Here is a 27175-nt window from a genome sequence, read left to right on the forward strand (position 1 = left end):
GGAGATTTTGTCCGAAATAGGCGAAATCCGTTATAAAAAATCTGATATATGCAATGAATTTTTATTGGAAATGCATTACAGAAAAATCGGTTCTTTTTTATCTGTCCGTGGTGAGCGAATTTCCGATATATCCGAGTCCGATATATCCGAGGTTTACTGTATATGTATTTATTTTTACACTTATTTAAGTATTTTTTAATTTTTTTTATTAATTCTTTGTATTATTGTATGTCAAACCAAGCAAATGTATTTTTTTTATAACTTAATCTTTTAAACCAAGACCGTAATGACACATTGAAAGCGCGTTTTAGAGAAATTAGAATTTCCAGGGAAGCATTTTGTCAAGAAAATGAGGACGAAGGATGAAGATGATTACCGCATGCATACAAATTCCGCATAAATGACAACAAAACATGAAAAAAAAGCACAAGACGAGATGTTTCACTTATAACGGTGTAATGAACACATTCCAAGGACGAAGCCGACTCATCTATTGCTCAGTTTGACTTCAAAATAAGATACTTGCATTTAAAATGCATTGAAAAGGAATCCAGCCGTTTTTTTTTTTTACTGTAGCTGTGAAAGCCGTTAATTGCTGCACGACGCCAAGCGCCATCCGAGACGTGTGCAGAAGCAGATATAAATTTCGGGCATGTGATACACAGAAGATTTGGGAATGGGGAATGTAAGGTATGTAAAACAGTGCGACAGAAGCCTTGAAGTGAAAGCCCGCCTCCCCGCGCTTTGACTAAAGTTATTTCTGCTGCTTTTGTGGCTTCTGCCAGAGCCGGCGCCGCATATAAAGGTTTATAGTTACAGCGAGGATGCTATCTACGGGCGTGCGTGCGCGTGTGTGTGTGCAACCATGCCGCCCCCCAGGCACGAAACCGTACTACATTGTGGAATATGATTTGTGCTCATTTAAAACACAATACAGCTAAATTAAACAGGAGCGATTGGATTCGGTGTGCGATGTGCGGAAAGGCTAGAAAGGAGTAGAATGTTTTCATTAGGCCAATTTAGGGTGATACCCCGCTATGCTACAAACAGCGCTGTAACATAACCACAGGAAGTGAAAGGCCCCGTTTATCTCCAAGCGCCTTTAGGCGAAGCTGATCCATAGGATCCTCCACTTAATTGTTAATCAGCTTTTTACTATTTCATGCTGTCTTCCCCTCTGAGGAAGTGTGTGCCTATGTGGATGTACATATTTTTATATATATATATATATATGAGATGTGTATGTGTGTGATGGACAGTCCGCGGCCTCACTCCCACAACAAAAGAAATGCGTATCGGCAGGTAAGCCCCACTCAGGAATAATCTTTTTTTTTTTTTTTTTTTAATAAAAAGGCTGTTTTAGAAGCAGTGGCAGCCTGAAAAGCCACGATGCATTCCCTGCCGTGAGGTTCCTGAATGCCTCGCAATCCTGCAGGGTGTGTTGTTTATTGGCAAGCTGTGTTCCCCCGGTGGGGTCTCTCGCTTCTCCGTTGAGAACTGAGCAGAACTCTCCACCAAAATCAGTTATGGGGGGATTTTGCAAGAGCGTTGCAGAAAAAGATTTTCTTTGCCGTGGTTTGTTCCATGTTTTATATCTTTTTTATGTATTATTTAGATGCAAATATAATGCAGTCAGCTCCTCGTGGTGCGTTCATGAATCAGGCATTTCAGTAAGCTCATTGTGCTCTGACGGCAGTATATTTGTATCCAATGGTAAAGAATAATGCTAACCATCCAATCATCACCTGCTTCAATATAAATGTTTACCTTTCGACTCAAATCTCCACAGCATCCCAAACATGCTGCCATCAGCATCAGCACCACGCCATGTCCATCTTGTCCCCAGCTCCTCCTCCTCCATCTCCGTCCCGGTGGGGAGTTTTTCAGGTTGAGCAGCCTCTCGCTAAAAAGGCTTCTCAGCGATGATGGTGGCGTCTATGATGGCCAGCAGTTTATTTCGATTATTAGCTTCTTTTCCTGCCAATCACGGAGCGAGATCTCCATCTCTGGTAGAAACTCCTGCAGATGTTAAATGACTGCAACCTTCTCGGGTAGTTACAGTCTGCTCCGGTTCCTCCTGGACAGGCGGTCTTGCCATGGTTGGGGCGTGGTGCCGAGGACAAGGACCCAAATGCAGGGAAAACGGTTTCCTAAAATAGGACTATCCTAAACGTACTAAAATGCAACAATGCTTTAAAAAACACAGTTGGACTCAAGATATTGTACGCCAACCAGAATATGTGCACAACCCGAGACAAAATTTTGAATTAAGTTGTCTACATTAACTGAAAAACACTCTAACCAGGACGTACTCTAACCGAGGTTCCAGTGTCATGCATATGCAGACCCAAGAATCTTGGATAAGAAGAACTGGTACTTGGTAGCACAGGCCTGTAGTCCCTGGTCAACATGCATCCAATCTTGTGTCGCTTTTCGAGGTCTTTTTTTTCCCCCAAAATTGATACTGGAATTTTGTGCTTCTCAAGCCCGATAACTTTTTACAGTGTATTTTGATGTAATGCTAGTTTGTGTACACCTGGAGGTTAGAAGGACTGGAACAGAGTGTTGGTTTGTTCTAATACCATGACATATATGTATGTATGTGGAATCAAACTATGGAATGGATTGAGTAAGAAAATCAAACAATGCACAACGATGAGCCAATTCAAGAAACAATACAAGCAGTTGATGTTTGCTAAATAGTCATGATGTTACTATGTTACTATGGTACCCATTATCATTGTATGGTCATATCACCTCGTACTTCAATACGTGAAATTTAAAAAAAAAAATAAAAAATTTAAAAATTTAAAAAGTTTAAAAATTTTAAAAATTTAAAAATTTTAAAAATTAAAAATTTAAAAATTTAAAAATTTAAAAATTTAAAAATTTAAAAATTTAAAATACAAAAAAAATATCAATCTATATTAGGAAAGCAGGAAGTGAACAAATGTAACAGTTACCAATTGTAAAAGTACCAGGTGGAGGGGTAGGCTTCAATAAGCTTTGCTTCTTCCTACTCCTTTTGGACATGTGGAACTGTCAACTGACTATGGGATGCATTCAATTGTAATCTGATGCATGTTCAAATGAAATTAAACCATTAACATTAATCATGATATTACTCCGACCACATCACAATCAGGAGAACCAGAGTGCAGAGCATAGGGAGCCATCTCCTGTGGCCCAGCAAGGTGCACTGTACTCGGGCACATGCTCTGAGCAGTCGGTGTCCCGTTATGGAGGTCCCTGGCGCTTTCCAAATGCTGTGGTGCTAGCGTTTCATGGTTGGAGATTTTGTTTTAATGTTTTTTGAGTTATGATGTCATAATGATGTCACACTCCCCGATACTTTTCGTACCGCTAGCTATTTCCATCAAGCTGACTTTGAAAACGTGTTTACAAAATAAACAGTGGGCCCTGCTTTCTGCTCTGGTTGTCTTATCTTGTCCGAATTGATCAAGCACTCGGGGATGTGCAGGATGAAGCTTCCTCGCTCAGCAGGTTGCTTCATCCGAGCAGCTCAGCCAGCCTTCATTTAGAGGCGAGAAGCAAACTGTTTCACATGGCTTGTCAACCATAGTGGTGTTTGCGTTTGGGGATGTTGTCCTCACTTCATTCTCCCTCTGAAGCCAGCGCCGGCTTATGAAAAGAACACGTTGCTGCACACGACTGTGGCTATGCTACGTCAGCTTGTGATTTATTGTGACTTTGCTCGACCTTATTAGCCAAAAAAAAAAAAAAAGATCGAAATGCAGAATGAAAATGAAAACGCTCACAGATGACCAACAAATGTGTTTTAGTCCTCATGCTTATTTAAGACTTGAACAGTCAATTTATTCACATGTTTAGAGTAAGTGGTCGCCCATACGCTGCTCCCTCCATCAGCTTTTATTGAGATATCAATAGTTTATTTTCTATAAAGCCACATTGTGAAGTGGCTCCATAATTCATGTTTATATATTGACCTGCTGGGAAAAAAACCTGCATGGATACGCTGTATCACAAAGGGAACTGCTTGTATCTTAAAGAAACATACTCTAGAAATGGAAAGTTGATACACTTTAAAGTAGTCAGTGTACAGCTTATATATATTAACAGTCAACACGTCATTATTGTCTAAATTATTAGTCATTATTGTCTAAATTATTAGTCATTATTGTCTAAATTATTAGTCATTATTGTATAAATTATTAGTCATTATTGTATAAATTGTTAGTCATTATTGTCTAAATTATTAGTCATTATTGTATAAATTATTAGTCATTATTGTATAAATTGTTAGTCATTATTGTATAAATTATTAGTCATTATTGTATAAATTATTAGTCATTATTGTATAAATTGTTAGTCATTATTGTATAAATTATTAGTCATTATTGTATCAATTATTAGTCATTATTGTATAAATTGTTAGTCATTATTGTATAAATTATTAGTCATTATTGTATAAATTGTTAGTCATTATTGTATAAATTGTTAGTCATTATTGTATAAATTGTTAGTCATTATTGTATAAATTATTAGTCATTATTGTATAAATTATTAGTCATTATTGTATAAATAGCTGGCAACAGAAGCTAGTACATGTCTAAATTGTGTCCTTGCTACTACTTAGTGTTAGCAAGTTTTCTCATATCAAGACATAGCGATAGAAACCAGTTTTCTTTGTTTTGGGGGTTTAAGGACCCCCCCCCCCCAAAGGGGTTGTACAGTGAATCTGTCTGTGAACTCCAACTACACTAAAGAAGAGCTCAACAGTTGTTCTTTCATAAGTGGGACGGTTAGAAATAAAAGATGAATGGATGGACCATAGAAGATGGATGGATGGATGGTCCATAGAAGATGGATGGTTCATAGAAGATGGATGGATGGATGGACCATAGATGATGAATGGATGGACCAGAGAGGATGGATGGATGGTCCATAGAAGATAGATGGATGGTCCATAGAAGATGGATTGACCATAGAAGATTTGATGGATGGACCATAGAGGATGGGTGGATGGTTCATAGAAGATGGATGGATGGATGGATGGATGGATAGATGGATGGTTGGACCATAGAAGATGGATTAATGGATGGATGGATGGTCCATAGAAGATGGATGGATGGACTATAGAAGATGGATGGGTGAATGGATGGTCTATAGAAGATGGATGGATGAATGGATGGACCATAGAAGATGGATGGATGGATAGACAGATGGTTTGACCATAGAAGATGGATTGATGGTCCATAGAAGATGGATGGATAGATGAATGTACCATAGAAGATGGATGAATGGACCATCAAAGATGGATGGATGGATGGACCATAGAAGATGGATGAATGGACCATCAAAGATGGATGGATGGATGGACCATAGATGATGGATGGATGGACCATAGAAGATGGATGGATGGATCTTAGAAGATGGATGGATGGCCCATAGAAGATGGATGGATGGATGGATGGTCCATAGAAGATGGATGGATGGATCTTAGAAGATGGATGGATGGACCATAGAAGATAAATGGATGGATGGACCATAGAAGATGGATGGATGGATGGATGGATCATAGAAGATGGATGGATGGACCATAGAAGATGGATGGATGGATCTTAGAAGATGGATGGATGGACCATAGAAGATGGATGGATGGATCTTAGAAGATGGATGGATGGACCATAGAAGATGGATGGATGGACCATAGAAGATGGATGGATGGATGGACCATAGAAGATGGATGGATCATAGAAGATGGATGGATGGACCATAAAAGATGGATGGATGGTCCATAGAAGATGGATGGATGGTCCATAGAAGATGGATGGATGGACCATAGAAGATGGATGGATGGTCCATAGAAGATGGATGGACCATAAAAGATAGATGGATGGTCCATAGAAGATGGATGGATGGACCATAGAAGATGGATGGATGGTCCATAGAAGATGGATGGATGGTCCATAGAAGATGGATGGACCATAAAAGATAGATGGATGGTCCATAGAAGATGGATGGATGGACCATAGAAGATGGATAGATGGACCATAGAAGATGGACGGATGGTCCATAGAAAATGGATAGATGGATGTATGTATGTTATGATATTATCTCACACAGGCCCGAACGCCCCCTGCTATGTAAACCTGCAATGAAGCGTTGCCTATTAATTGTGTACGACGGCAAGCGTTGATGTTTTTCTCCGTGTTCTCACGTCATTGTGAAGGTTCTCTGAGCTTCCTATGAACAACAATCATGTTTTCACGGAACCGACGTGGATAAAATAAAGCTGAGCGCCAACGAGCGAACGTCTTTGATGAAAACCTTTCCAATGCTGTTAGTGAGGATCAGCGGGTTCCAAAACAAAAAAGCCGGTGCTGGAAAGGCGAGAGATTTCATCAAACCGCGTCGCGAGTGGGACTCCTTTTTCTGTGGACTCCTTTAGAAAAGACGTGCCAATGACAGTAATAGACCATCAAAGCTTCTACAATCTGGCTACTGGGTTGAAAAGTACTTGAGGCTGCTGATTGGTTGGCATGGTTACAAGCACGCACACAAACATGTCACCCAGGTCGGATAGCAAGCGGCGTGCTTATTTTGATACGTTCATGTTAAGCGTGGACCGTGACTTAGCGTGGGTGTTTCCTGTACATTGACAACTTTCAACTAAAGGGAATTGAATGAATCCACGGTCAAACTGAGTCACTATCATAACATTTACTGTGTAACTGTTGATGTATATCAGTGACCCCCCCCCCCCCCCCCCGTGTTGCATAAAGGTATTACTCTCATACAAACAATCAAACATTAGCTTTGACAACAAGCGACGACGCCAACTAAACTTTCTTCATATGCAAAAGTACTTGGACAGCCATTGTGTGTCCATAAAGGCAAAAATCATATATATATATATAAATACATAATGTTTACATACAATACTGTTGGCCTTACATTCATGCCCTGTGATTGGCTGGCGACCAGTCCAGGGTGTAACAGTCGAAGACGCTCATAATAATAATAATAATAATAATAATAATAATAAATTATTATAATTTCATTCATTCATTTTCTGCCGCTTTTCCTCACGAGGGTTGCGGGGGGTGCTGGAGCCTATCCCAGCTGTCTTCGGGTGAGAGGCAGGGTACACCCTGGACTGGTCGCCAGCCAATCACAGGGTTATATATATATATATATATATATATATATATATATATATATATATATAATATTGTTGATATTTATATTTAGATATACTTATATATACATACATTTATGTTTATATATATTTATATAATATATATAAAATAATAATTATTAATAATATTTATTCTATTATTAGTTTTTATAATATTTTATAGTCAGGCATTAAAATATAATAATAATAATGATAATATTAATAATAACAATAATAATAGTTATTATTATTATTATTATTATTATTATTATTATTATTATTATTATTATTATTATTATTATTATTATTATTATTATTATTATTATTATTACCATTATTATTATGGATGGATCATAGAAGATGGATGGATGGTCCATAGAAGATGGATGGATGGACTATAGAAGATAATAATAATAATAATAATAATAATAATAATAATAATAATAATAATAATAATAATAATTATTATTATTATTATTATTATTATTATTATTATTATTATTATTATTATTATTATTATTATTATTATTATTATTATTATTATTATTATAATTATTATTATTATTACTCAATTTCAAGACAGGAAAGCCTTTTTTTTTCTTTACACCGATATGGTATGTATGGTGTGTTTTTTTTATATCAAAGTAATTATTATCATTATTATTATTATTATCATTGGGTGGACGATAGAAGATGGATGCAAGCCATCACAATTGGAAGCCATGCCTGACTATCATCACCAGCAGTCGATGGTCCTCACAACAAAAAAATAAAACAAAAATAAAACCGATCATTTGCCGGCTTCTATTATATCGTATAATTCATAAAAACGGTCTGGTATGGATTATCAACAATCGTTTGCAGCACCACGTCGTCCGTGAGTACGAATGCTTGTCTACCTGCGCCGCCTCCCGCCCAACGAAAGCTAGCATCGACAAACCAAGACAATGTATGGATATCATCCTGCTGATGCGTTCGCACGACCTCGTTTCATCTCGAAGCGGCGGTGCTATTACCCCGGCGTACGTCAAACAATAAATATTTGTCTTAATTATTAATATTCCGCTCGTCAATGCCTGCGCCGATTGCTTTCACGGACTCATCCATCTGTTTAATTGCGCTTGCCAAACCCGATGACACTTTTATTGATGAGGCAACTTCATTCCAGCGGCTGATAAGAGCGCATCAGCGGCTCGCTTACCGATACTCGCGATGAATTCTAATGCGTACGCTTTCATCCGTCGCAGGTGTTCATACTTCAGTGACGGAAGCCAACCGCCAACCGCCATCCACCATCCACCATCCGCCATGCGCCATGCGCCATCCGCCATCCGCCCACACCTTCTGCTTTATTGATACCCGTACGTTGCTCATTCTTCCGCTAATGCAACACCTGCATGTGGCAGCACTAATCTGTCCAAGCTAATCCCCTTAAGCCGCCATTAAGCCTCCATTCATTCCTACGTAATGACTGTAGTCATCCCAGTCCATTTACCTCCCAGCTTTGAGATTTACAAAGGATTACCGCGTTTCGGGAATCTGTTTTCTTGCTCTTGGATGTTTGGGTAATCCACAGGATACGTTGATGGTACCGCAGCCGAACGGGCTAGGAGACCGGGGTTCAATTCCACCCCTCGGCCATCTCTGCGTGGAGTTTGCATGTTCTCCCCGTGCATGTGTGGGTTTTCTCCGGGTACTCCGGTTTCCTCCCACATTCCAAAAACATGCTAGGTTAATTAGCCACTCCAAATTGTCCATAGGTATGAATGTGAGTGTGAATGGTTGTTTGTCTATATGTGCCCTGTGATTGGCTGGCCACCAGTCTAGGGTGTACCCCGCCTTACGCCCGAAGACAGCTGGGATAGGCTCCAGCAAACCACGCGACCCTGGTGAGGAAAAAGCGGTAGAAAATAAATGAATAATAATAATAATAATAATTAGTATTATTATATTATTATTAATAATAATTAGTATTATTATATAATTCATTATATTAAAATTGATTTTATTATTGATATTATAGTTTACATTTTATATTTATATTATCATATATAATAATAATAACAACTATCGATTTATTGTTATTATAATTATTATAATTATTATAATTATTATAATTAATAATAATAATAATAATAATAATAATAATAATAATAATAATAATAATAATAATAATAAAATCATGATTATTATTATTTGTTTTTGTTTGGGGGGCTCTACAAATATATAATATATAATAATGGTTATTATTATTATTATTTTTGGCTATACATTTGTACCAAAGTGAAAGTTATGCTTGAAATGTATCTTTTCTCCCTTTTTTGGTGGAGAACTGATATTTTGCTGAAATGTACCAATTACTAAAGAACGGAAAAGGCTAGAAATAAACGTTTTTTTCTGATGCCTTTCTTTGCTATATAACCTCAATATTATAACCCAAATCATCAAAAATGGCCAGTGCCAAAAATGGCTGGTATTGAATGAGACTCGAGGAACCGAGGCAAAATTTGGTTCAAAAATTTTCAACAAGAATCAAATCCTTTTGAAATTTGAAGAGTTTGACAAGTGAGGTTAGTTATTTAATTTGACATAAAGACACGAGTCATCTGCTGTAGGTGTGTACACGTAGTACATGATGCAGTACACCTGGATGGAAACCAAAGTAACTCAAGTATACTAGCTTGATGCTAGCGTGCTAGTACATTAAATATGACACCTTTGTTGCGAGGCAAACGGGGGGAAAAAACCACGCGTGTATAAATAAGGCATATCGGGGGGGTTTGAACTCGGTGCCATGCTGTTAGGTTGAAAAAAAAAAAAAAGGCTCAGTTTGTGATTTGTGTGTTTGCGCGTGACACGTCGGGGCATCAAACACCTGTTTCTCTCAGAAACGTCTACAAAGTGAATATTGTATCGGCGCATTTGAAGCGCTGCCTCGGTGCGTTTAACACCCGCTGGAAAGTTTGCAATGTGACAGATGCAAGTGACATGTCGCTGGGTGCCGCCCAAATAAACACACACGGAAATAACTCGCACGCTGAGGCGTGGGTTGGAAATGTTTGTCCTCCTTTTCAGACGTGACATTTTTTTTTCCACTGAGTTCCATTCTGCCCATCAGGGAGCAACGCTGGGAGGATCTTGCAGGGTTTGCGGCGGGGTCCTTCTGGTTGTTGTGTTGCTACTTCGAGGGCCGAAGTAAACAACACAACTAAGTGCTTCCAAGTATATGCTAGCTAGCTGCTATTTGTTTGTTTTGGAGCATAAAGTAATATCACCCCTCCATGTCGCGTTCCATCCTTCCCTCACTTGTGATCAACACCCCGAGGTACCTAAACGCCTCCCCTTGGGGTAGAATCTCATCCCCCGATCCAGAGATGAGAACCATGGACTAGGACTTGAAGGTTCTGATTCTCATCCCGGCCACACTCGGCTTAGAACCGATCCAGCGAGAGTTGAAGGTCACGGCTCGATGAAGCCGACAGGACCTCATCATCTGGTCCTAATCCAGCAGCCACAAAACCAAAACCCCTCAACGCCCTGGCTGTGCCGAGATATTCTGGCCATAAAAGTAATGAACAGAATAATAACAATAATAATAATAATAATAATAAATAATAAATACATAAAAAAATTAATAATAATAAAGTGGTTAGCACACAGACCTCACAGCTAGGCAGACCAGGGTTCAATTCCACCCTCGGCCATCTCTGTGTGGAGTTTGCATGTTCTCCCCGTGCATGTGTGGGTTTTCTCCGGGTACTCCGGTTTCCTCCCACATTCCAAAAACATGCTAGGTTAATTAGCATGACTCCAAATTGTCCATAGGTATGAATGTGAGTGTGAATGGTTGTTTGTCTATATGTGCCCTGTGATTGGCTGGCCACCAGTCCAGGGTGTACCCCGCCTTTTGCCCGAAGACAGCTGGGATAGGCTCCAGCACCCCCATGACCCTCGTGAGGATAAGCGGTAGAAAATGAATGAATGAATAATAATAATATTTATTATTATTATTATTATTAGATCATATCTATATAGTCATTATATTATTATTTATTATATTATTAATATTATAGTTTACATTTTATATTTATATTATCATATATAGTAATAATGACAATTATCAAATTATTATTATTATTGATAACCAATAAAAAATTAATAATATTAATAATAATAACAACAATTATTGAATTATTATTACTGATAATTAATAATATTATTCAAATTATTATTATTATTATTATTATTATTATTATTATTATTTGTTTTTGTTTGGGGGGCTCTACAAATATATAATATATAATAATGGCTATTATTATTATTATTATTTTTGGCTATACATTTGTACCAAAGTGAAAGTTATGCTTGAAATGTATCTTTTCTTCCTTTTTTGGTGGAGAACTGATATTTTGCAGAAACTTTTGAGATTAATAAAGAACGGAAAAATCTAAAAAAATAAACTTTCTTTTCTATATAACCTCAATATTATAACCCAAATCATCAAAAATAGCCAGTGCCAAAAATGGCTGGTATTGAATGAGACTCGAGGAACCGAGGCAAAATTTGGTTCAAAAATTTTCATCAGGAATCAAATCTTCAAATCGTCAAATCAAATTTGGAGAGTTTGACAAGTGAGGTTAATTATTTTATTTGACGTAAAGACAAGAGTCATCTGCTGTAGGTGTGTACACGTAGTACATGATGCAGTACACCTGGATGGAAACCAAAGTAACTCAAGTATACTAGCTTGTACTTCACACCGTGATGAATCCTTGCTTTCTTCTGGAATGACACACACACACACACACACACACACGTACACACACACACACACACAGAGAGCCTCCAAACAGTCATAACACTTGATAATCAGGCGCTGGAAATAAAAGAAGGCACCACAAAGGAAGGCAACCCAGGAGAGCGATGCCATCAGCAGATTTTATGATTGCTGCGCGCGAGACGAGGGCCCCCGCTTCAGACATTAATTTGTGCAAAAAGGTGAAGGGCGCCACGCGAACGACTGCCTCTGTGTTACTTTGGAGCTGAACGACTCGCCGAGGAGCTTCCCGAGTCACTTAACAGCTTAAAAAGATCCAACACAAGGAAATGTTTGCAATGTGTTCATATTAATATGATAAGTCATGAACAGGACAGGTGACGGCTTTACGTGCCTATAAAATAAAAGGCGGCGCATCCTCCGACTGGTTTACGATGCGCTACGTGGAAAGATGTCCGCAGGATTTACGACGGCCACCCTCTGAGCCCGTGATTGATGCCGTCATTGCCGTGACGATAGATATGATATCGTGTAGTCGTACGGTATGTAGAATATCGACTGCGCCTTACCAGCAAGCGGCACGTGTTTTCATCTGGCGTCTTGTTGTCTGTGTCTTCCAGGTCATCCTCATGTTGACCAAATACTACGACTTCAGCGCCGGCCGAGTGACGGAAAGTTCTCTATGGAGGTAAGGAAGACGCTCATTCGGAACATCAAACTATTTTACGATTTCTCGCCCCTGGAATGGCTGCCATCAGGTCAATGGAATCAGTCAGGTTGCAACAATCTGGCATTTCTTCCATTTCGCCATCAGTCCATCGTCTTCCTGGTCAAACATGCACAGAACGGGCAGCATTTTTAGGCTTCTTGTATCGTTATATCAAGTAGAAAATATTATTTTTTTAGTGTGTCAACCCTTCAAAAGTTAGCTTGTTTGCTTTTTTTGGAAAACAGCAAAAGCGAAAATGTGACTTTCAAAATCATAGAATTTATTTTGAATATTGTTTGTTTTTTGCTGTTCCTGTCAAAAAAATGTCCTTTCATTTTGAAATTTTAACCCTTCAGGTCAGTTTGCACGATACTTAAGCTAAAAAAATGACAACGTTCATTTTATTAACTTTTAATTAGCTACATTATGGTAGCCTGAAAAAAAAAATCATAATTATATAGATTAAAAAGTGGACATTGTTAGCTAAATGTCATCATTATGAGATAAAGAAGTTATCATTTTGAGATACAATTATGAGATAGAGTCATAATTTTGATATAAAAAGTCTAAATTCAGGGATGAAAAATTGTAATTAATAGATTATAAATAGATATAATAGAGATAAAAGTCGAAATTATTAGATAAGCGGAAATTAGCAGATAAAAAGGTGTAATTCTGAGATAGGAATGTCATAATTATGACATAAAAGGCCAAAAGTACAAGAAAAAAAGTCCAAATTATGAGATAAAGTTCAAATTATGCAATAGGAAAGTCATAATTATGAGATAAAAAGCCAAAAGTACAAGAAAAAAGTCCAAATTATGAAATAAAGTTCAAATTATGTAATAGGAAAGTCATAATTATGAAATAAAAAGCAAAAAGTACAAGAAAAAAAGGTCCAAATTATGAAATAAAGTTCAAATTACGCAATAGGAAAGTCATAATTATGAGATAAAAGTACAATAAAAAAGGTCCAAATTATGAAATAAAGTTCAAATTATGCAATAGGAAAGTCATAATTATGAGATAATATGTCACAACTACAAGATAAAAACTCATATTTGTGAAATAAAGAGTCAAAATTCTGAGATAATTCCATGTCAACTTCTTCCTTGGAGCCTTCATCACATGGAACTCTCCCAAATCTGCATTTTATATATCATAATTATGATTTCATATGTCATAATTTGACTTTTTATCTCATAATTATAACTTTTTATCTTTTCATAACATGGCTATCCGCCACCTGAAACGACAGCGCTGCTGCATTTAAAAAAATGCAAAAAAATGTGCAGAGACCTCCATGGTGACACGGCAGCTGCTGGGAGCGTGTGCCCGAATACAGTGCACCTTGCTGGGCCACAGCAGGTGTCTCCTCCTGCTGTGTCCTCTGGTTCTCCTGGTAGTGGTGATGCGCTATCAGTCATATCATGATCTTTGGTTAGGACACATCAACAGGTACAGTTGGTCAAATCCGAATCATTTTGGGTCTTTTTCCCAAAATGGAAATAAAGTGCAGTAGTTGTAAAAGTTGAGTGAAAAAAAGTTTTGTGCCCAAAGCGTCAACAATAGCAATAGTAATGATGATAATAGGTTCTCATCCCCGGACTATGCATGCGACATGAGATATCCTTGTTTATTTTGATAATTAGAGAAATCTCCATTCATCTAGCAAATTGCTTGCAGAATTCTGCTGTTGCAATTTTCCGCCTGCCTGACATGCTTAATGATACCATCAGCATCCTAACCGCTAGGTGTTGCTCCATTCTCCCCTTCACCGTGTCCCCTAATTGAATTTTAGATCCACTGATTACGGGAGCACCTACGAGAAACTTAATGAGAAAGTGGGGCCCAAAACCATCCTGAGCTACTTGTACGTGAGCCCCAACAACAAGCGCAAGGTAAGTTGCGGCTGTCGGAGCTCATCGGCTCCGTGCGCCGGAGTTGCTATCATTTTCACTGCAAAGCAGCCCGGCGGGAGGCTGCGGCATCGCTGTGTGTGTGTGTGTGTGTGTGTGTGTGTGAGAGAGTACACTGAAGCACAATGAAGCCCTCCAGCACGGGAGCTGTCAGGTTGGGCTGCTGATACCCCCCACCCCATCCCCCATATCTCCTTTCTCCTCTCATCTCAGATCATGCTCCTGACCGACCCGGAGGTGGAGAGCAGCCTGCTCATTAGCCTTGACGAGGGGGCGTCCTATCAGAAACACAGCTTAGCCTTTGATATCCTCAGTCTTCTTTTCCACCCCGAGCAGGAGGACTGGATCCTGGCTTACAGCCACGACCAAAAGGTAACACGGAGCTGTCGGATGGCGTGAAGTAAAAAAAAAAAAAAAAAGCGCAGCTCACGAAAATGTCTACGTGGGAGCAAAAGGTGATGCTGATGGTGCACTTGGTGGTTCCGCGTGAGGCTTCAGTCAGGCTCTCCATCACACGCCCCATCAGGGAAAAATATCTATCTAGCGATAAAACCTGAAGCTGCTGGTGGGATGAATTACCAGGGAGGACTTCATGCATACCAAAAAGGATGGCTCTTTAAAGCGCGCTACGCTTTTCTCTATGTTCTTTATATTTAGCATTTTTTTTTTCATGAAATAAGGCTTTTTTTTAGCTGGAGGCAAACGTCATTCAACGTCCTACCAATTGCAGGATTTACCTTTTTTTCTTTTATTAATTAGAATTTTCTCAAATTGATTTTTTACTCCTATTTTATTATTTTTAAATGAAGAATTAAATGTATTTATTACTTTTATTTAATAGTTTTTATATATTTTTTTCAGAATATTTTCAGTCACTTTAATGTATCTTTATTTTACATTTAATTTGATTTAATTATCAAATAAAAACAATTAAAAGTGATTTTATTTAGTTGTTATTAACGTCATTCATTTCCAAGATATTTTCATTCAAAGCAAGACATCGGTTGATTTTGAATTATAAAGGTCAAAGGTCAACAATATTAGTTACAATATTAATAATACGAATAATAATAATAATAATTTCTTTTAATTTTTTAAATCGTTTTACCTAATTGATGTTTTATTTTGATGACATTTATCCAAACATTTAAATGCATTTATTTCCGATGTGATTCCATTCTTATGGAAGCGTTTCAGTTGCGGTCTTTCCTTTCCAATCATCATTATTTTTCATTATTCCCTTTTTTATCAGATTATTTTTTATAATCTCATTCTTTGACCATCGTTTTTTCCAAGGATATTCCTGTAAATCTTGAAATCGTTTTCTGTCAAAGCAAGAAACCAGTTGCTTTTGAATGATGATGATGGTGAGTGTAGTGTGGGTCAAAGGTCACATGATGCACTTTTTCAACCAATCACAACTCATCATTCAAAATGTATATTTTTTATGACATGCATTTTATTTTTTTATTTTTATTTTTATTTTTATTTTTATTTTTATTTTTATTTTTATTTTTATTTTTATTTTTATTTTTATTTTTATTTTTATTTTTATTTTTATTTTTATTTTTATTTTTATTTTTATTTTTATTTTTATTTTTATTTTTATTTTTATTTTTATTTTTATTTTTATTTTTATTTTTATTTTTATCAATGTATTATTTGTTGTTATTCTATATTTTATACCACTGGTCCTCTATGGCTGACTCACAGCCCCCCCCCCCCCCCCCCCCCCCCCCCCGAACTTTTATTTTGATGTTATTTCATGGAATTTCATTATTTGTTATTATTTTTTGCCGCTGGACGTACGATCAAATCCCATTCAGCACTTTTAACGGCCACTACTACTACGTTATTACTGTTTTATTAGCTATTATATGAGCGTTATTGTTGCCAGGAAAAGAAACCATTTTTTATGATGCAAAGTAGCTAACCGCAGCAGTTAGCATGTGAACACTTCAAGGCCTGTTTTTCGCGCACATCATAAACTCTTACGTTGAGTTTGTGCCGATTGACCCTAACGTTAACCTCCAAGCAGGTTTTCCCTCCAAAATGTAACCGCTGGTGACATCACAGGCCGGATAAAGCCTCGTCAAGGTCACCGCGGTATGACCTTGCAAACAATGTTATAACACACACACACACACACACTGCCTTTATTAGCTGGTGTGAAGCCCGCTGTCGGCTTCACTCAACACTCCAAACATCAAGCTACCCGCCCACCCCCAAATCCCCCCCCCCCCCCCCCCCACCAACCCCCCCACCCAGACTCGCTATTGAGAGCGAGCAAAGCAGCCGAGGTGTGAGAAGTGAGATAAATGGCGCTGGGCGGAGATTAAAGCTGGTGGACGAGCCCCCCCCCCTCTTGAATATAAATGCACCGGACACGCTGGCCCCCCCGCGGTGGTCCGCGCGTTTATTGTAAAGGTCAATTTCAGCTTTTCTTTCATCTGGACTGGTTTCATCTGCCATTTATGGATTGTCTTGTCTTTTAAAAGTTGCGTGCTGAGATGAGTCCAAAACGGCGCCAGTCCTCTTAAAAGCCCCGCCCCCCCCAACCCTGGAGAAGGTGTTACATCACACGGCGCCGCAAACTGCGCCAAAACAACATCAGCAAAGTCAACCTTGTTCATGTGGTCTTATTGAAACTAGCCGTACTGACACCTGCTGGATGTGAGAGGAACTGCTAAACGTGGCGGCGTCATCCGTTAGCCGTGGCGTGCTAATGACTAGCGTGATGGAGAAAACGTCATCTCTAAATGTGAGGGGGGAAACGCTCGGCAATGACAGAGAAATAATTTATTCCCATGCCAATTAATAAGCCGCAATCATGCTGAGTCAGACTTTTTTAAACACGGGAGCTCATTTGCATATCAAAAAGCGCCGCCCGTCTGCACGGAATTTCGTCTTTTCTCTTCGCGCATTCACACTTAGCATGCATTAGCACACTTAGCATCGTCTTTCATCTCCTGGCCGTTGTTGCATTTTCATTAACATCGAATCTTCGTTCTTCTCTTTGCAGCTTTACGTCTCCGTCGAATTCGGGAGGAGGTGGCAGCTCGTCCACGACGGCGTCGTCCCCAACAGGTTCTACTGGTAAGCCCCTCCCACCCCCCCCCATCTTGAAACATACTTTATCCGCATAATATAGCTGTTTTTTTCATATTTGATGTTATTTAACGTTCTTCTGGCAATGATGACTTTATTACATAATATTTGGATTTTATCCTTCTGACATGAAAACTTACAAATACAACTTTATTTGTTTTTCATAATACCACCACCCCTTTTATTTATTTATTCATTTTAGCTGGTTCCATATTCAACCACGATAAATGAATGTCCATGATGTTAATAAATTGACTATTTTTCAGTTTTAGAGTATCAAAAAGCCTCGCTTATACACATTTTAGCATGATTAGAGCCCTGTAGGCATGAAATAACAACCCTATAGTCACTTTTACATTCCTATTTTCCGTCGCTGACACCGCATTGTGCAACTTTTGTGCTGCAGAGACTCGAGACGGCCGCTAGCTAGCCAGCTAACTAGTTAGCCTCGAATTTCATTCATTCATTCATTTTCTACCGAGGGTTGCAGGGGGTGCTGGAGCCTATCCCAGCTGTCTTCGGGCAAGAGGCGGCGTAGCTTTGAATTTATCTATTCTAAACTTTTTAAAAACTTACCACTTCCACACGGAATGGGAGCAGACCTTTTTTTCATGGCTGACTTCATGCAGTGTTAAGGTGCTGTTACTGCCACCTAGCGAGCAGAATACGACATATCGCTTGTATTTCAATATGTTTTGACTAATAATGGACCATAGTCGACCGCTAAACAGGCGTCATTTATTCATTAATTCATTAATTCATTTCTAAAAATAGTTTTTGTTCTTTTTCCATTTTTGCTGTTCCTCCAGTAAGTCTTAGACACCTAACCAGTTAGCCTCGACTTTATCTATTCTAAACTTTTTAAGACAAAAACTTACCACTTCCACACGGAATGGGAGCAGACCTTTTTTATGGCTGATTTCATGCATTTTTCAGGTGCCGTTACTGCCACCTAGTGAGCAGAATACGACATATCGCTTGTATTTCAATATATTTGGACTAATAATGGACTATAGTCGACCGCTAAACATCCGTCATTTATTCATTAATTCATTTCTAAAAATATTTTTTGTTCTTTTTCCATTTTTGCTGTTCTAACTGCTGGACCTAACCAGTTAGCCTCGACTTTATCTATTCTAAACTTTTTAAGACAAAAACTTACCACTTCCTCACTGCATGGGAGCAACCCTTTTTTTATGGCTGACTTCCTAAAAACAGTTTTTGTTCTTTTCCCATTTTTGCTGTTCCTCCGATAAATCTTTGGACACCCCTGCCTTAACGCTAAAGGGATATGTACCGATTGGGCTTCCACAGCCAACCCCCTCCCCTCCTCCCCGAGTGAGGAAGTGGTCATATATACATGTCAGATGACTCATACTGCAGCATTGACTCTGCAAGTCAATAAATTCAGGCCAAATGTCCTTTACTCTGATTGCAGTTACATGACTTCCACTCCGCCTGCGTGAGTAATTGCACATCATCCTGCCTTTCTTATTATCAGACGTGGTGACAAAGAGTTTAGGGAGGCAGCTCTTGTTCTGCTAAATTATGGATGCATCCACTTTTTTGTGCATAATGCACTAAGCAACTAGTTTACACATGATGGTGAATATTTCATGATGATGCTGAGACATTCAGCTCATGAAATATCGAGTCATGGCGGCCCCAAAAATGTCCGTCACCATCCGAGGCTTCAAAGAAAGATGTCTTGCAAGCGCAAACGCAACCGTTGAATTCCAGGTTGGGTCTTTAACCAACGTTTTGTTTTTTTACGGATGATGACTTGGGGATTTGATGCCCAGCCAAGTACAAAGACAAAGCGATCATTTGACCCAAGCACGTTACTCCATTGTCGATATCCTGAAAAAGTTAAATACGGCAGACGACAGTCGAGATTGATGGCCTCATTTGAGCTGCATTTTGCAAGCGGGGGGGCTGTTGTTTGATGCCTCTTCTTCTCTGGAGGGAAATATTAGACAGAAACGTCACATGTGACCTTGGCGGTGCTTTACATTTGAAGTCATTTTGCTTTCAGCCTTTTGCTCTTCTTAATCAACTCCCCTTGTGAGGAAGTCGTACGCATGGATGGGACCGATAACAGTAACAATTGACAACTTGCACTTTGGATGGGTTTAGAGTACAGTACTTGTACTTTCTATCGTGCCGCCACTGGGGGGCAGAAATGTTTTTGCGCCCTCCGATTTGAAATACTATTGAGAACCTGATCATATCAATTTATTGAAGCAGTGAAATGCAACAAAATGGAAGGCAGTGAAGCATACACGCGTATCCAAGAGTCAAACTGCACGCTGAATATCACAAATTCATGAATGTGATATGGTATACATGTACAATATTGAGAGTCCTCCCTGCCTCTCATGTCCCCCACCCCAACATTTCACCGTGTCCCCACTATTTGAGAAGCACTGAGTTAGTATAGTTAGTCAGTGTAATAATGTAAGGAAATATGCCATTCATAGAATGAGCACATTTTTAATTTAATTTAATTTAATTTAATTTAATTTAATTTAATTTAATTTAATTTAATTTAATTTAATTTAATTTAATTTAATTTAATTTAATTTAATTTAATTTAATTTAATTTAATTTAATTTAAGCTGCCCAGCGGTTGAGTGGTTAGCGCGCAGATCACACAGCTAGACATTTACTTTACTTTACTTTACTTTACTTTACTTTACTTTACTTTACTTTACTTTACTTTACTTTACTTTACTTTACTTTACTTTACTTTACTTTACTTTACTTTACTTTACTAATTTTATGAAAAGAAAGGCGACACATTCTGAATCAAATCAATTTTAATTTAATTTAATTTAATTTAATTTAATTTAATTTAATTTAATTTAATTTAATTTAATTTAATTTAATTTAATTTAATTTAATTTAATTTAATTTAATTTAATTTAATTTAATTTAATTTAATTTAATTTAATTTAATTTAATTTAATTTAATTTAATTTAAGCTGCCCAGCGGTTGAGTGGTTAGCGCGCAGATCACACAGCTAGACATTTACTTTACTTTACTTTACTTTACTTTACTTTACTTTACTTTACTTTACTTTACTTTACTTTACTTTACTTTACTTTACTTTACTTTACTTTACTTTACTTTACTTTACTTTACTTTACTTTACTAATTTTATGAAAAGAAAGGCGACACATTCTGAATCAAATCAATTTTAATTTAATTTAATTTAATTTAATTTAATTTAATTTAATTTAATTTAATTTAATTTAATTTAATTTAATTTAATTTAATTTAATTTAATTTAATTTAATTTAATTTAATTTAATTTAATTTAATTTAAGCTGCCCAGCGGTTGAGTGGTTAGCGCGCAGATCACACAGCTAGACATTTACTTTACTTTACTTTACTTTACTTTACTTTACTTTACTTTACTTTACTTTACTTTACTTTACTTTACTTTACTTTACTTTACTTTACTTTACTTTACTTTACTTTACTTTACTTTACTTTACTTTACTTTACTTTACTTTACTTTACTAATTTTATGAAAAGAAAGGCGACACATTCTGAATCAAATCAATTTTAATTTAATTTAATTTAATTTAATTTAATTTAATTTAATTTAATTTAATTTAATTTAATTTAATTTAATTTAATTTAATTTAATTTAATTTAATTTAATTTAATTTAATTTAATTTAATTTCAATTCATTCATTCATTTTCTACCGCTTTTCCTCACGAGGGTGCTGGAGCCTATCCCAGCTGTCTTCGGGCGTAAGGCGGGGTACACCCTAGACTGGTCGCCAGCCAATCACAGGGCACATATAGACAAACAACCATTCACACTCACATTCATACCTATGGACAATTTGGAGTGGCCAATTAACCTAGCATGTTTTTGGAATGTGGGAGGAAACCGGAGTACCCGGAGAAAACCCACGCATGCACGGGGAGAACATGCAAACTCCACACAGAGATGGCCGAGGGTGGGAATTGAACCCTGGTCTCCTAGCTGTGAGGTCTGCGCGCTAACCACTCGACCGCCGTGCCGCCTAATTTAATTTAATTTAATTTAATTTAATTTAATTTAATTTAATTTAATTTAATTTAATTTAATTTAATTTAATTTAATTTAATTTAATTTAATTTAATTTAATTTAATTTAATTTAATTTAATTTAATTTAATTTAATTTAATAATTTTATGTAAAGAAAGGCGACACATTTTGAATTTAATTTAATTTAATTTAATTTAATTTAATTTAATTTAATTTAATTTAATTTAATTTAATTTAATTTAATTTAATTTAATTTAATTTAATTTAATTTAATTTAATTTAATTTAATTTAATTTAATTTAATTTAATTTAATTTAATTTTAGCTGCACGGTGATTGAGTGGTTAGCGCGCTGACTTCCCAGCTAGGCATTTGATTGACTTGACTTGACTTGACTTGACTTTACAATCATAATTTTATGTAAAGAAAGCGACACATTTTGAATCAAATTAAATCAAATTAAAATGAGAGCCGGCTCATCTGTTTGCATTTTGTGTTGCTGCTGTGTTGAGCCATACTCTTCAAAATACAAATATGAGAAACGTTCTGCATTGTTTATTTTCTATCATTGTATGAATATTTCCTATATAAATATGTATAGAGAGTTTTCATGTTCGGATAATTCCACTAAGAACTGCCGCTCGCTTAATGATGACCCTGATGACAAAACCCGAGTCACCTAAAAGTCAAACTACCGTAATTGGCGCTCCGGTGAGGCTCCCAAATAAAAGCGTCGGCATGAGTTGGTGTTTGATTTTGTATTCTGAAGCCAAGCAGGATGAACAACCTGATTCTGATGTTAAAATTAGATTCTTCTCGAGGAAATAAATTCAAGTGGAACACCCCCATAAATTCCCTTCAACGCTGACGCTTCCATGAAGGTATTACGTAACTGCACCCTGCACCCTTCTGGAGAGAGAATCCAACAAAGATGATTTACAAGAACTTTTGAACATACGTACACCCCGGCCGGGCAGACGCAGGGGGTGTGCGTATTAGTTATGGGCCGGGGGGCAGTTTAACATCGCCGGGGCTCCATCTCGGAGCAAGGGCTGCTGTTTGCTGATAGAATAGGATGAAGTATTGGACAGAAAGTCCATTAAAAGAGATGGAGCTGGCAAGCAATTACAGAGTGCTGAGGGAAGCAGGACGGCGCCTTGTTATATCGGAGCTCAGACACCAGATGGAAAATGAGAAGCAGCTCATCCTGTGTCAAAACGGCCGCCGTCAATACAACAAGTGGTCACCCCTCATCGGCGTGGATGGAGAACATGAAGATAAAATTGTGAAAGTTGCAAAAAAAGGTTCCTTCCACTCATCGTGGCCCCCGCTAAGGCAAACCAGTAGCGACATAAGAGGGACAGGATACTAAAAAAACCTCCAAAGAAATATTATCCATGCCCAAACGTTGAAGCACATATTATAGTCCCCTTTGGGGGCCATTTATGGGCCTGCCTTTTCCGTATCCTATTCTGTGGGCTCAAACTTGAAACAACACAAGTCATAAACCACCAGGAAAACGACTTCGGTGGGTGGGAGTGTCTTTTGTGTGTTTGGTGGGAGCCCCCCCCCCCCCCCCCCCCCCAGGTGGTTTATAGCCAATAGAATACGGTGCTACACCCAGCAGTTATGAAGATCCTCTCACATGGAATCATCATGAAGCACGAGGGCTAAATATGGACCACATTGTCTATTCTCTCTCTTCTACATTTCATTTATTATTTACATCGTATCCATAACACAGACGCTTCATTAGCCATCGACATGCATGGATAAAAGTTCATCGTTTTTCTTTAAGCAGTTCGGAATTCCGAACGTTTCATCTGGTATACCGACGCCATCTCATCACATCCTATACAAGCGCTTCACATTTATTTTCACGTTTATTACTCCTCTTCTTATGCTCATGGATTTAGTTGAATTTATTTAGTTATTGCATTTTATTATTGAATCCGCGGGATAGCGGTGTCCAAAGTGCGGCACATTTTATTTAAAAAATGTCATTTAACAAGAAAACTAAAACAAACAAATACAAAACAAAAGGGACTCCAGATGTAAAGTAAACTCTGGGCACAATTCTGGCATATCTTCATGTATGAATACTCTATATTTCAATTTTATTATTTATTATTTATTATTTATTATTTATTATTTATTATTTATTATTTATTATTTATTATTTATTATTTATTATTTATTATTTATTATTTAATTTATACAATATTTTGAATACATATATACACTGTAATTTTTAACAAATCAAAATATTAAGAGAAAAAAATTGTAATGCCCAATATATATGCAAAAAATGTAATTTAACAAGAAAACTAAAACAAACTAAAACAAACAAAATGGACTCCAGATGTAAAGTAAACTCTGGGCACAATTCTGGCATATCTTCATGTATGAATACTCTATATTTTATTTATTATTTATTATTTATTATTTATTATTTATTATTTATTATTTATTATTTATTATTTATTATTTATTATTTATTATTTATTATTTATTATTTATTATTTATTATTTATTATTTATTATTTATACAATATTTTGAATACATAAATACACAGTAATTTTTAACAAATCAAAATATTAAAAGAAAAAAAATTAATGCCCAATATATGTAAAAATGTAATTAATAAAAATAATATTTATATTTTACAAATATTTAAGTTGCGCTTCATCCGTCAAGAAATAAACAAGAAGTATCTTAAGACATCAGGTGATTGAATAACTTCTGAAAAACAAGCTAAAGTATGACTTAAAACGCCGAGTTCCCTTCATCAGTATCTGAAGGAAACCTTCTAGCTTGTCTCCGCTACTCAGCAGGGTTCTCCGTGCTCATCACTTACTTCCCCACAGTTCACTGGAAGGAAATCTAGATGGCAACGTCAAAAGTGTATCTTCAGTGACACATGGCAGCCAAAGGCTTTAGGGAACTTCAGGAGGTTTGCCACCAGCTGCTTATAATGATCTGCTTTGTAGTTTAAAAAAAAAAACTCTGATGCAAAAGTCAATTTCTGCTACCGTTCATGAAAATTCTCTACATGCATGCATTGTGACCACTTCAAAGAGAGAGATTGCTGGAAATAAAAGCAAAATATTTGATATGAAAAGTCTAGACATATGAAAATGAAAATGAATGTATTGGAATGTGCAGACAGGCTTTCAGATACAACCGCTTGCTTGTAGACACACTCTACCTTCTGATAAACTCACATTTTTGCCTTATTTTGCATAAATGTCCTATTTTCATTTTCAATACTGGATCTTTGGAACCTTAACGATCTGCACTTCTCACTTACTTTTTCATTATTAGTGAAAAAAGTGAAAAAAAATCACTAGTTTTTGATTGTAGACCAGTGCTTTTTCACCTACTGTGTATGACAAAGCTGACATCCATCCATGCATCCATCCATCCATGCATGCATGCATTCGTCCATCTGTCCAACCATCCATCCATCCATCCATCATCCATCCATGCATTCGTCCATCCATCCATCCCTCTATCATCCATCCATCCATCCATCCATGCATTCGTCCATCCGTCCATCCATCCATCCGTCCATGCATCCATCCATCTGTCCATCCATCCATCTGTCCATCCATCATCCATCCATCCATCCATGCATGCATTCGTCCATCCGTCCAACCATCCATCCATCCATCCATCCATCCATCCATCCATCATCCATCCATCATCCATCCATGCATTCGTCCATCCATCCATCATCCATCCCTCTATCATCCATCCATCCATCCATGCATTCGTCCATCCGTCCATCCATCCATCCGTCCATGCATCCATCCATCATCCATCCATGCATTCATCCATCCATTCGTCCATGCATCCATCCATCATCCATCCATCCATCCCTATATCATCCATCCGTCCATCCATCCATCTGTCCATGCATGCATTCGTCCATCCAACCAGTCATCCATCCATGCATGCATTCGTCCATCCATCCATCCATCCATCCATCCATCCATCCATCCATCCATCCATCCATCCATGCATCCATGCATCCATGCATCCGTCCATGCATCCATCCATCCATGCATTCATCCATCCATCCATTCGTCCATGCATCCATTTATCATCCATCCATCCCTCTATCATCCATCTGTCCATCCATCCATCCATCCATCTGTCCATGCATGCAGTCGTCCATCCATCTATTCATCTGTCTGTCCATCCATCCATCCGTCCATCATCCATCCATCTGTCCATGCATGCATCTATTCATCTGTCCATTCATTCATCCGTGCATCCATCCATCCGTCCATCCATCCATCCATCCATCCATTTTCCATGCTGCCTACCCTCAGGATGGTTGTGTATGTTTGGTGTATGATATATGCCATCCCATAGTATCCCTAACTATCCCAGCTGACGTTGGACGAGGGACATGAAATGAGATGAAATCTATATTAAATCTATATAACTAATTAGCATAACTACATGTGTTGCTTGGCAAAATATCAAAGTTGCATCCTTTCCTTCTCCACTATGTGGACCCACGGAAAACGTTTGTCCACCCCTGCTGTAAGATAATGATTTCACTTTCTGCCTTTCCCAGTCAGGAGTCCACACAGCGAGTCGTCGCATGAACGCTTTTGGCTTAATTATTGAAATGGTTTTTCCCAATACTGTCATTGGAATGAATACTGTATTTTAAAGAGGGCATGAGGAGAAAAAAAACCCTCAATGGTTGCTATGGAAACACTCATACTTCAGTATACTTCATGTTAATTAGTATTTCTTTTGAGTGTCCACTACGGCGCCACGGGCGGGATATATCTCGCCTGTCAAGATGGCGAGGACCCCACGCCGCTGAGGATGCTCTTCTGTGTCCTGTGTGGCGTCAACGCCCTCCGGCCGTCTTCTTCTTCTTGTCCTTACTGCTCACATGTTGACGTAGACGTTGGCATTTCCTGTTCTGGTTTGTAGTTCCCGGCCCATAAGGCGGAGCCAATTTAAGTTGCTTCAGTTTATTAGCCATCATAACAACAGACACCAACTGTGAACATGCATATCCATATTTACGTTTACTTCATTCTTGGATGTTTGATGTCGTTTCTCAGGTCCAGACTGGGTTTGGACAAAGAGCAAGGAATGATTCACCTGGAGATCAGCGTCTCTGATGGACGTAAGTATCGTCGTTGGCAAGGTCAGAGGTCAAAATGAATTATTAACTCACATAGAAACGTCATATTGCCAGACAGCGCTCATCGAACCACGACTGTAATCGGATTTACCTTCAAAAATGGATTTGCTTACATACGTTTTGGGTTAATGCGTCTAATCAAGGATCTATGGAAGTCTCCAATCCGGGAAGTTTTCGTCCGAGTGGCGATTAAAAATTGCAAAAAATGAGCTTTGAACATGCTAATGTTTAGTCATCCCTCGTTCATCACGGTTAATTGGTTCCAGATCTGACAGTG

General features: G+C 37.6%; 1 protein-coding gene across 4 annotated transcripts in view; it reads left to right on the forward strand.

The window, feature by feature from the left end:
- The window catches only part of LOC131107854 (VPS10 domain-containing receptor SorCS1-like), a 103101-nt gene that overhangs the window by 38921 nt on the left and 37005 nt on the right, over positions 1-27175 (forward strand). For all 4 annotated transcript variants that reach the window (XM_058058268.1, XM_058058269.1, XM_058058266.1 and 1 more), the window contains 5 exons: positions 12560-12627; positions 14450-14549; positions 14781-14939; positions 17590-17663; positions 26816-26880. In XM_058058268.1, the coding sequence (XP_057914251.1) occupies positions 12569-12627; positions 14450-14549; positions 14781-14939; positions 17590-17663; positions 26816-26880 (457 nt within the window). In that variant the 5' untranslated portion in view covers positions 12560-12568. The remainder of the gene's footprint in view (positions 1-12559; positions 12628-14449; positions 14550-14780; positions 14940-17589; positions 17664-26815; positions 26881-27175) is intronic.

Source organism: Doryrhamphus excisus, chromosome 20 (genome assembly GCF_030265055.1).
Source record: "Doryrhamphus excisus isolate RoL2022-K1 chromosome 20, RoL_Dexc_1.0, whole genome shotgun sequence".
NCBI classification, from domain to species: Eukaryota; Metazoa; Chordata; class Actinopteri; order Syngnathiformes; family Syngnathidae; genus Doryrhamphus; species Doryrhamphus excisus.